Source organism: Glandiceps talaboti, chromosome 7 (assembly GCF_964340395.1).
Source record: "Glandiceps talaboti chromosome 7, keGlaTala1.1, whole genome shotgun sequence".
NCBI lineage: Eukaryota > Metazoa > Hemichordata > Enteropneusta > Spengelidae > Glandiceps > Glandiceps talaboti.
The window spans coordinates 14,890,071-14,903,161 of NC_135555.1; the positions used below are offsets into that span (position 1 = coordinate 14,890,071).

At 36.0% G+C, this 13,091-nt stretch overlaps 1 protein-coding gene across 1 annotated transcript in view; it reads right to left on the reverse strand.

Annotated features, from left to right (window-relative positions):
* Window positions 1-5,880: 5,880 nt before the first annotated feature.
* The window catches only part of LOC144437994 (kelch-like protein 20), a 32,505-nt gene continuing 25,294 nt past the window's right edge, over window positions 5,881-13,091 (reverse strand). Inside the window, exons 2-7 of the mRNA XM_078127027.1 lie at window positions 11,756-11,936; window positions 9,921-10,068; window positions 9,074-9,634; window positions 8,128-8,326; window positions 6,822-7,112; window positions 5,881-6,293 (exon numbers count right to left, since the gene is read on the reverse strand). Coding sequence (XP_077983153.1) covers window positions 5,881-6,293; window positions 6,822-7,112; window positions 8,128-8,326; window positions 9,074-9,634; window positions 9,921-10,068; window positions 11,756-11,895 — 1,752 coding nt within the window. The 5' untranslated portion in view covers window positions 11,896-11,936. The remainder of the gene's footprint in view (window positions 6,294-6,821; window positions 7,113-8,127; window positions 8,327-9,073; window positions 9,635-9,920; window positions 10,069-11,755; window positions 11,937-13,091) is intronic.

The following is a 13,091-nucleotide window of genomic DNA, read 5'->3' on the forward strand; positions in this document are numbered from 1 at the left end:
TCACATTACACATGCCGTAAGATTCTTTTGTTAGGCAATGTTCATATTACACAGGTTATGGAAGATTGTTTTATATACCAAAGTTCATATTACAGAAGTCTTGGCAGATTACTTGGTATACCAGAATGTTCACATTACTGAGGTCATGTACCATAACAAAACAGAGTATTCATATAGCAGAGTACATGTAAGAGTATTTGTTACACCAGAATGTTCATATAATGGAGTTCATGAAAGATTGATATAACAGAAAGTTCACATAACAGAGTATATGAAAGATCGGCATTACGATGTTCACATTACAGAGGTCATGACAAATATTTTGATAAACCAGAATGTTCAGATAACAGTATGTTTGTTATAACAGAATGTTCACTATAACACAGTAAATTATTTCAAGTCAAAGTGCATCAGGTGTACATTGTAAATCACGATTACTATGATTTCAAAAAACAAACAAACAAACGAACAAATAATATCAAATGTGACAATGTTGAATGTGTTTTATTTATACACACCAAGTTACAAGCTACCAAGTGTACAAAAAGTGAAATATTTTCACCCAAACATATCAATTTACAAACTATAAAATTTAAAGTAAAAAGTGTGAATTTTAACCCGTAGATACCAAATGACAAGAGTTCAAATTTATCTACAGCAAATTTCACAACACTGTCCAGCTTTTCTGTTCGATACAACCAGAAACCAACAAGAAAGTGCATATGCCACACTTCAATAGCAAGATTGCAATTTTTGCTACATTTAGTCTAAATGAAATAAACCATTTAACTGTATTGCAACTCCATGCAGACACTCGGGCACCAATGTTTTTCTTAGCATCAAAGAACTGATGACGGACACATAAAATGTCCTTTGTGGTGTTCATTTGATGTCTGTATGGTGCGCATGTGTAGTTCATTTCACTTACACAAAATGTAGCCAGAAACTGTACTCATTCAATCTTGCTATCTTAAAGTGTAGCATGTCCAGTTTCTTATTGGTTTCAGCATGGTTGTATCAAAGAGAAATGCTGCACGGTATTGTGAAACTTGCTGTATACTCGGATATGTGAAAGTGTTACACTGTAATATAATCCCCTTAAATGAAGTTTTGCAAAATATATGAACTCTAGAAAAAAGTACATAAAAAAACCATGATATACTTATAAACACTGAAATGCCATTGTCGTGTGTGGTGTGCACTTATCTACTGATATTGTGCCTAAATTTAATATTGAAGGGTATCACCACTCTAGAAAATAAAGATATTTTCATGAACTTTTGGTTCTGGAGAGTCATTGCATGGTTTTAAATCACCTACATTGTATATGATTTCAGACCTCATTTGGGGATCTTTTCTGTGTGCCACATTGCCTCATGGGAGTCAGCAGACATGTTTATCAGTGCAATGGTTGAACAATAAATATTCATGACTCCTAAATGCCTATTACCTTCAGTGAAATCATGTGTAATGTACAACCATGAAATGACTCTCCAGAACCCAAAGTAACTTAAATGTCATATTTCCAGGAAAAACATTCCCCTTTATTTCAGTCGCAAGTGATTTTTTCTTGACTGGAAGAACGCGAAAATTCCAGGGGTCACATGGGTTACACATAAAAGTAATAATATGAATAAATTTGCATTTATAATGATTCACTTGTTTCATATTTTGATAAAAGTATCAAAACAATTAATTATTGATCATTGTAAATGCTGATTGGTCGATGACCAGATGGTAGGCTGCTATCTGACAGGTGATTGGTGAAATATTTCAGTGCGTACTACAAAAGTAAGGAGGTAAAAGTCAGGTATTACAATGTGATAATGTGACATGTCTGGGATAAATACTCTTGAACTTGTTAAGTTTATACACATGTAAAATGCGGGTCAAAACAAAATTATCAGAAATACTTCATCTACATCTGTTGATGCTTTAGTATTCGTAAAAACTATTGTACAACGTAAATGAGTTATATAGGCCAATTTCATTAAAAATCAAAGCTGACAAATCTCTGCATATAAGTTCTGGGTCCTTTTTGAAATAAGGAAAGAACTTTGCACATTCCACATAATGTTTTCAAAGAAATAAGCACGTTTTTATTTTCCAGTAGATATTTATACCTACATGTACTGTAAACCTGGATATTTTCGCTGAAGAGTTATTTTCGCTTATTTTGCTGGAAACCAAAAATGCAAAAATAAGTAGTGACTAAAGTACCTTCTTGTACATGAACACAATGTCTAGTAATCAGTAAAAATATATTTGAGAACCAGCTGAAAATTGTAAAAGCGCTAGTGATGAAAATATCTAGGTTTACTTGGCAGCCATTTTGGTTTCTAAAATCAACTCATTGTAATATCATTTTGACAACTTTTTTCAAAAAATTTCACATGGACTGACTCCTGGATTTTTTCTTGTATTTGAACTGAGCTTGAGTTGACGGCTTGACAAAATTACGGCAAACGTTCATTTTTTTTAAAACTGAGGTACATACTACGTGAACAGAATGAAGAACAAAACTGTACATGACACAGCCTGTGATAAAATACACCCTCATGAAAATCGACGAATGTTTTTTTAAAAAATTCTTAAAATTGAATACATGATTCTATAGTGATTGTAGATATAAATTTCTGAGTAAAAATTTTTTTTTTTTTTTAAATCTATACAGCACGTGTGCACCACAAAAATCACATCACAAAATTTCAAACAGTGCAACTACATTAAATTTCCTTAAAATTGAGTGCAGTTATGTTTTGAAATCTTGATGAGCATTTCACATCAAAGTTGGCTTTGTTGGAGAAAACTCTGATTTTGTTGGATACATTATTGAAATTACACGATCTTGCTTTTAAAAAACATAGCCTAATAGACTACAGTAAATGTTTTTTTTTTTATATATTGAAGTTAAAATCTCTTAATTCTATATACCCTGTGAGTCTGAAACATATCATAATTGATTCAAAGTACGGTAACTGTACTATCAACATAAATATTAATCAAACACACAAGCTAAGTTTATAGTAGCCTTTATAAAACAGGGCGATGACAGCCCTATGTGCAATATAATTATATGTATTATTTGTAAATAATATTAATGGCTATCACTTATACTTATTTTATAGCCAAACACTATTTTACTGAGTCTATAGTAGGCTCCAAGATCTACTGCACAGCTAGCTAAAAATCTACATGCCTGTGACAGGAATGACCATGCACTCATTTGCATATCAGCTACAGATCTACATGCCTGTGACAGGAATGATTCATTTGCATATCAGCTACAAATCTACATGCCTGTGACAGGAATGACCATGCACTCATTTGCATATCAGCTACAGATCTACATGCCTGTGACAGGAATGACTCATTTGCATATCAGCTACAGATCTACATGCCTGTGACAGGAATGACTCATTTGCATATCAGCTACAGATCTACATGCCTGTGACAGGAATGACTCATTTGCATATCAGCTACAAATCTACATGCCTGTGACAGTAATGACTCATCTACATATCAGCTACAAATCTACATGCCTGTGACAGGAATGACCATGCACCCATTTGCATATCAGCTACACCTGTGACAGGAATGACTCATTTGCATATCAGCTACAAATCTACATGCCTGTGACAGGAATGGCTCATTTGCATATCAGCTACAGATCTACATGCCTGTGACAGGAATGACTCATTTGCATATCAGCTACAAATCTACATGCCTGTGACAAGAATGACCATGCAACCATTTGCATATCAGCTACAGATCTACATGCCTGTGACAGGAATGGCTCATTTGCATATCAGCTACAGATCTACATGCCTGTGACAGGAATGACTCATTTGCATATCAGCTACAAATCTACATGCCTGTGACAGGAATGACTCATTTGCATATCAGTTACAAATCTACATGCCTGTGACAGGAATGACAATGCACTCATTTGCATATCATTTGCATGCAGGTATGCAATAATGTTGTTTTCTTTTTGGCATTTGCACTGCAGTGCATATACCACTAGTTTGCATGCACATCGTTGCAAGTGATCACTGGTACATATGTAAAACTGCATACAATATTGGCAAGTACCGGTACGTATATAATAATTTTTTATTAAATTGTGAAGCTGTGGCAGTGAAATCATGGGTTCACTATTTCAAAACAATGTCAGATAACCTTTCTGTACAAAAACAGCCTCGATGTCCATTTACTATAAATTCATAGGTCAGAGTTCATGGTAAGGTGAAAGTTCATAAACTGCATATATTACCATCTTGACTTTTAGTGAATTTTACTTGATTTACTTCTTTCTGATAGAAATACTGATTAAGATTTTATCTACCCATATCGAAAAATTATGATTTAAAAAATGAAGAGATTTATACTTTTCTTCAATGCATTGGTATTTCTTTTTGGATATTACTGACAGTATTCCCAGAATACAAAACACTTCAGATGTCGTTAAAAAGGAATGAACATCTGGACATACAGCACCAAAAGCTCTCATGGGACATACTGTGTGCGTTCCATAATCCAAGCTGAAAAGCTTTTCGACAAAACTAAGGTGTATCACTTCAAAGCCTACCTGTAGACTTGAGAACGGCTATCGCTGCACTATTCCGGTATCCTAACTGACATTTTGAATTTAGTATTTAAATGGCATTCCTATATAAAGGGTGATTGGTCGAATACATAATTAGACATACTTAATTCATGCAATCAGGTCACATGATGAATACATAATTAGATGGCATCAGAGAGTTTTTTCGGGGAAAAGAATGAACAAACAACAAAGGTCATTTCCTAAATAGCCAATTCCAGACCTTCCACGGAGTTGAATACCAAAACAAAGGCAATATCTTTCCCCCTAGAAGGTCAGGATGTGTTCGCCCTGCTTCCAACAGGTTTAGGAAGTAGTTAATGTTCCAGTTACAATCGTCTGCAATCACGTCTTGCAAGGCCAAACATGCTAAATACATACCACAATTATGTAAATGTAACCAGCTGACCCACATACATCCATTCTATTCAAATTTATGCTAATGCTTTGCACACGTTATGTGTATGGCGGTGCGGGGCTTAAATACTAGCAATGTGCGATTCTCACTGTAGACTAGGAATAGATCATAAATTCAAAAATTCATAATGTCAGTTAGGATAACGGAATAGTGTGGTGATAGCCGTTTTCAAGTTTACAGGTAGGCTAGTTACTGCAACATCTATTCATCAACTTGAAGTACAATACATTAATCAATCAGAAATTTATAAAGCACCTGCATCCAATACGAAGGGAAGTTCAGAGGTGCTGTACAGTTATATATTGAAAACTTTTGCTAATAAGCATGTTTTAAGTTTCTTTCTGACGACTGAAGGCATTGATTGTGGGTGTCTGTTGAAGCTCCAGAGGCAATTTGTTTCAAAGATAACAGTGTGGCACATGAGAAAGCATGGCCACAGTAAAATATTTGTCAGATAACCGAAATGTGTGGAGCTCACAGAGTGTCTGAGGATCAGTGACAGACTGTGCAATACATAAATCTATTCCAAAATTGTCTTTGAAAGGCCCCTGATTCAATCCCAGTGGATTGCATTAGTGTTATCTTATCAAGGTAGCCATTGGAATTAATTAGGATAAGTTTGTTGAGGATCAGTATTTTCATATATCGGTAGCACTGCACAATAACTGTTTTTTGAGTACACATTTTCATTCTAATCTAGCATGTTTTTTTTTTTTATAACAGCCTCTGTTTAAAACCTGCACACAAACTATCAACATAATGGACGCCACACCCATATTGTATCGTATAGTTGTCGTAGTGGACATTCACTGGACCCCCCCCCCCCCCCCCCCCCCCCCTATCTTTAGCAAAATTGTCAAAAAATAATGGATGCCAAGCCCACAGCATATCGTCTTTGTGAGAGTGGACACTCACTGGACCATTTATCTTTAGCTGGTTCATATTTTTCCATGGTGTTGGTACACTTTCTCCCATCAAATCCCCCAACCACATAAATGTAACCATCGAGTGCCGTTGCGCTGGCGCTACTACGAAGATTCTTCAATGATTTGACATACATCCAGTGGTTGGCTTGGGGATCATACCGCTCTACCGTGTTAAGCCATATACCACAGTGTCCACCGATGGCGTATATGTAGCCATTGAGCACAGTCACTGACAAGTACGCACGACTTTCGTGCATCGGTGCAACCCAGGCCCATCTGTTCTGACTTGGGTCGTATCTTTCAACAGAGAGAAGGAAGTCACCTTGATTGCCTGCATTACTTCCTACAAGATAAAAACATCATAAATAGGTATAAGGCCTTAAAAAAAAAGGGGGGGGGGGGCTACAATTACAATTACACTACTGTTCATCTTTCCCCTTGAAGTAAAAGCTTTCAAACAACAAAGCAGTACGTTAGCATGCCCCAAAGCAGTTAAAGTGATTGGCTGCCATCAATGTGTATATCACGCCCAATTGAATGCTTTGTTGTGTTCACTAAGTTTTAAAAATAACAATGCCCATACCATTGTTCACTTATATTCTGCTTCTCAAGTTATGTCAAAGTCTTTATGTCTGAGCATCTTTCAACTACTTCACATGAATTCAATACCAAAAATCTTTCAGTCTGAGTTTCAAACATCCCGTACAATGTATTTTTTATCACCACGACAATAAAGTATTTTTATTACCAATATTAGTCACAAATACATGCAGATGTTGTCATAGTCATACAGCACTTAACTTGCACAAATAGACCTGAATTATGAATTGGTTACCATGGGAAAGATCATGTACAACTGTTGAAACATTACCTGTGCCACCTACAGCATACAGCATTCCACCTACGGCGACTGTTCCAAAAAAGGCTCTCTTTCTATGCATGGATGTAACATAACTCCAAGACTTGGACTGGTCCGAGTATACTTCCACTGTGTCCAAATACTTAGAGTTGTCCTGGCCACCACAAGCATACAACTGACCATTCAATAATGACACAGAAACGCCGTTTCTTGCACACTGCATCGGTGTCATTTCGGTCCATTTATTAGCTGCTACATCATATCTCTCAACTGAAGACAGCGCATGCATGGAGTTGCTGCCACCTATGGATAAAATAGAAAATCACCACTGTACAGTGTAAACAACAGTTGTTACACGCAAACATTTTTTTTTAGAATTTTTTTTTACAAATTTCACTACAACATTCGTAAGGCTTGGTCCATAGTAGAACCCTACCTTTATACTACAGCGGTGATCACGGTCTCTGCTTATTACAACAGAAGAAAATTAAAACTATATTGATGTTCTATGTGGTAGATTACACAAAATGGGGGAAGAGTGTTAATTCCAATGGTGTGGATATAATCACCCAGTAATCAAGAACATTGGTAGAAAATGTACATGGCAAGATCATGCAGTCATCAGAAATACAGTCCTGATGTGAATACAATTAAACAAACATCAATTTTTTTACATAAAAATAATCTTTTTTATTTATACTGGATAGTTCTTGAAGTATGATTTAACACTTGTTTCCCAAGAAGTCCAATGAGGGCCATCCCTCGACACTCTTCTTACTTACAGTGTGGTAAATTTAATCAAATTTGAACCCCGACCGCAGCGGTAAGAGTCCAGTGGTTTAACCACTCGACAACCAACAACCCTAGTAGCTTATATCAAGATGTGGTAATATATATGTGTTAGTTTGCATCTATATAATCTTAGTAAGCTGGCTCCTTCATTGCCACTGTCATAAGTACTTGATGATAAAATAAATATTTCCCTACATTATTAGTCCAAACATTCATCTTGGCTTCTTTTGAAATCATTTTTACCCTCCACGTAGAAGTTTTCACTTGTAACTATGAACCTAACCATAGACATGATTTGACATGCCCCCTCCCCCCCCCCCTTAACTGCATGACCATCATTTCACACACTCCTCCCACCACCCATTACCATGGACTAACCAACTGACGATATGATACAAACCCCTCTTTCATATATATATTAGAGAAGCGTCGTCGCAGCATGGACAAAATTCGACATCACACATGCATGCAAATTTTACTGCTTTCAATGTGAACTTCACAACATATTGACGTATAATATACTTACCGACAATGTACACTACCCTAGAGTTGGACACTACACCAAACGCTGACCTGGGTGTTTTCATGCATGGCATCAGACTCTTGTTAGAATTATCCAAGTCTGTTTGAGGTAGATGTGATGTCCAATTATTGTTACCTACTACATGGCATTGCATACAACTCAGTGTACTTCCATTAGAATCTCCACCCATGGCTACAAGACACTACAAACAGATAAAAGTGACGGAGACTGAGTTTGTAAGCTTATTTTTTGTGCATCGTATTTATTTATTTTTTTTTGCATATTTTATTTGCAAGAAATCAAAAAGAAAACAAAATTGACATATCAAGTGACGAAAAGAAAATTAGTCAAGTAAATACATCGGCAATGAAAGGTACATAAAAAACAAAAAACTTTAAACTGAACCACAAAAAATAGTTTGTTCAAACTAGTAAGGTTTGTGACCATAGAAAAACATACTGTACAGTACTTACACAGAACTACTTTCCAGTATAATGTTAATGTTGACACATGTCTTCTATAACATTACATGTACAATTGTCTTCTAGTGTGGTTGCATAGTACGGATTTCTCAATTTACTTTTTTTTTGATAATGTATGATTATGCCTTCATAATCATTCATGGGTTAACTTATATCATAATACCAGGTTTGAGTTCAGTTAATTGCAAGTTGTGATTAAGTATGTTTCAGTAAGCAGAACACAATGAGCATTTTTTAAAATACGTACCGGTAGTAAAACTATGACCAAATACATATAAATTCAGTTCATGCGCCTTTAAGAGTCCCAGTGCAGTACTGGGATACTGGGATACTAGGATACTAATATACATGTACGAGTAAAATTATGCAGTAGATACCGGTACATACAAAACAACCCAAGTTTTAGCTATTAATGCGAAGCTCCGAGGACTGTGAGAGAATCTAACAATAACATGTCATACCCTTACCTTCGGTCTTTTACCATGGCAAAGTCTCTTTCCTTTTCCAAACTTCATCATCACCATACTGACGTCAGTTTCTTGAAGTATCTGTTGTACGTCACTTAGCATCTTAAAACATTCCTCATCGGTGTGTAGCAACTTCTCCTCCTGCAACTGCCGCTGAAGAAACTTGGACGACACCTGAAACAATCGTACATTTTCCAACAACATACCTAGATGACATATCCGTTCTTTAGGTTTGAACTTGATCCACGTCAACACAGCCTCAAACACTTCACTTTCACTTTCAACTCCAAGGAAGTCAGAATTAACAAGTTCCATAAACTGGTCGTAGCCGAGATGTTGAAATTCGTCTTCCTTAGCAACCTCGGTTAAGTGTTCGTACACGTATTGGTGTGCTTTTTCTGCAAGATCGTGGCAAGAATGGACATCTGCGAAATGCCATATTCCGATGCAGTTACTTGGATGGAGCTGTTTTTCTAGAAACTCACAGCATGCGTTGCGGACTCCCGTTAGTTGTACCAAGTTAGAACACACAAGGAGGTTTTGAACATTGTGTTCATTGATCTGTGAAAAAAATAAAAAACAATTAACTTTAAAATGGATTACTTTCCAGCAGACTACAAAACTATTCTGATCACAGGCACTTGAATCAATCTGTATGAAAAAATGTATTTGTAATTTTTTTTTTCATACAGATTGATTCAAGTACCTGTGATTCTGATGGCCACAATTTTTGAAGGCTTTCAATTACACGCTAACCATGAGGGCGCTAGTGAATGTCTACTCATCATGCTGTTATTTAAACGTCTATTTTGTGAGACTGAAAGTGGAGTTCTAAAGAGCAACCCACCTTAATTTCAGCAGTGTAAGCAAAGTTGATCAAGTCATTCATAGCCACAGGGTCTAGATCTCGCATCACAATGCACCGTTGTCCACTTTCCATCAGTTTACTGGTAAACATAGCCCTGAAGTACGGACTACAAGCTGACAGCACCAACCTGAGGCAGAAAAAAAATTAGCAAAAAGTTCTTTGTAGGAAAAGCTTGCCCAGGCTGTTAAATTAACTATCAAGAGCCTGATCATAAGGTTTCATGTTGAGATAGACACAACAAGCCTTCAGTCGAAGACATAGCAGCCCCTCCCCCCCTTCTTGTGTGTTGTATTGTGTAAAATGATTAGCATTTTGGCAATTTTAACATGGAAATGCTTTGTTAGACTTTCTTGGGATGCAAACAAGTGTAGTGTTGGGTTTTTAGTATAATTTATAGCAAAAATGTAACTCTTCTCTCTCTTCATCTTGGAAATGTTTGTCAGGGTCAAAGGTCATGGTCTCATTAGAAAGTTTATCATTGATAATGTGAGGGTAGACACTTGAATGGTGTCCATGCATGGTATACAAGTATTAAACTTTACACAGTCACACACAAAATATTAATCACTTCAAATGATAAGCCAAATTTGGCTATTTGACCTTGAAGACTTTCAAGGTCAAAGGTCAAGGTCTTAAAGGAAAGCTCATATTTGATATTATAGGTGTAGGCACTTGAATGGAGTCATTACATTACACATACAAAGTTATGACGCATATTGTGAAATTTAATGACAAATATGGCTGCCATTGATTTAGTCACAAAAACAAGTGTTGTGTATGTCTCACATAGCATGATACCTTTGTGTGAGATTTGGTTGAAATCGGGCTGAAAAAGAGAACACATAAACATCACATACACAGTGTGGATGGACTCTTTATGACTTCCGATTTCCCTTCAAGGCTATTGTTTTTTGTGAACACTGCAGGAGGTCAAAATATACATATTGCAAATGACTTACATTCAATTTAGATTTTTGGACTGTCAGGGAAAATTCATTATTTAGAAATTTATATAACATTTCCTATTCACAGATTTTCATAAATCAAACCAAACTGAATTTCAATATAATGTTTTTTAAGTATTTTTAATCCTTAGTTGTTCAAACTGTGCATGAATGCACAATGAGTGACCCTGTCCACTCACTGGGCATCTAACAGTAATTATACCTTCAACCTTGCTCAGTTTATTTTGATAAAGAGTCACCTTGACCGGTTGCTTTCACTTACTGTCAACTACAAATGCATGTTCTATGACTGACTGACGTAGTTGACCATGCTTGTAGCAATGGAGGTATGGATCGAAACACTTCCAATGACGACGTGCAAAAGATGAAATTGGGTCTAACAGACAATGAGACCACTCAATATTGTACAAAGAATATCTGGGGCCGAAAGCTCTGATGCAAAATTCTGTTGTGTTTTTTTGTTTTCATTTACATATTTGAAGACTTAAACAAAACTCCTTCAATAAGTCATCAATTTAGTCTAGTTCCCACATGGTTATTGTTATGATTTACACCTCCACTCGAGTGGTTATAAACCACATAGGCATCCACACTACATCAAATTTGTCCCTCGATGAGTTTGGTTTTAAAATGCTCAATATAATGTTGTGCCATCACTAAGAAATTACTCCTGGAGCAGTTTTGGTTATAATTAGTCTGTACTGAATCCCTCCTTTCTCAAAGCCCCCACCCCCACCCCAATATACTGACTTTAATTTGCACCCACAAAATTAATTACAGCTATTCAGCATGCATACATGTATATGGGAAGCAATATTGAGACACACTAGTATATATACACATAATTACCTGTGAGCTGGAATATTGTGTTGGCCAACCTTTATCACTACATCACAGTGAGTTCCAGAAGCTCTGAATGACTGCAATGTTTCCAATAAAGAGTTGGGCTGACAGCCATCCTTGTACATGAGTTCCTTGCATTCCCCCATACTCCAGCACTAACACTGCTATCAGTCAAAGATATGTAAAACTGTTCAAGAAAAACAGACAAGACACAGACTAAAGACCAAGACATAAAACAATGAATGAATGGCTAATGGCTAAGAGATACAGTGTTCCTTTGGAACTGGCTTTAACCTATGGGATAAACCATTTTATTGGGGGGGGGGGGGAGGGCTGGAGAATTTTGACCCAACAACATATTTTTTCTGTGTGAGTGTTTTCCATTGTCTACAAAATGGTCTGTGTTCTTTATTTCTTCCTATCAGATGTACAGCCATTACAGATTGGAAGAACAGTTTTAGAGTATCATTTTAAGTTAATGGCAGTTTCCGCATCCACTATTTCTAGTGAGACTTCACAATGTTTGCGACTTTATTATTTTTTTCTCGAATATGTAAAAAAAAAAATAGCGCAAATATTGCATTGCCGCACAACTTCATGTTCAGGGCAATGATAGATATATAATTTTTTGAAGATTTAAAGTTGTAACCAAAACAAAATTTTCATACCTAATTTCCATCATCATAATCCAGCCACCCTATGTTGGAAGTGACAAGTATAGCAACATCCTAATCAAACTTTAAAGGGATGTGTCTATAAGGTTTTGTACTTCTTTATTTTTTTATTGGAACCAAGTCATACCATGTACCAATGTAACAGGTTTATCTTTCTTGGTTGTCTTATTGTAATATTGTAAAAGCCAGCTACATTCAGTTTATATGGGTAGGTGATGAAACAGCTGTCTTACAATATATTACATAATCCAGTCATAAACCAAACTGGCCATGCTACAGACTTTACCACCAGAGGAAATAGTAGTATAGTACAGTAAACATTATAGTTAATTAACAATGTACTGTTCTCACTGTGTCAGCTATTAATGAGGACAAATCTACACATTCTCAACAAAGTTAAGCTCAATCTACTGGGTAATTTCAGAGTTGAAGATTTTTGAGGAAAAGCAATGACAAAGAATAACACTTCTAGAAACATCTCACCAAGTTTAAAACTCATTCACTCAGTATTTTTTGAGATATAAGTTTTGACCAAAATTCACATTTTTACACCTTAATTCCATATCACTCATGGAATCATGGTATGCTTAACATATCTTCGTCCATACATCCCTAAATGCATTTCCATTAAATTTCGACCAAAAATCACATTTTTTGACCCAAAACCC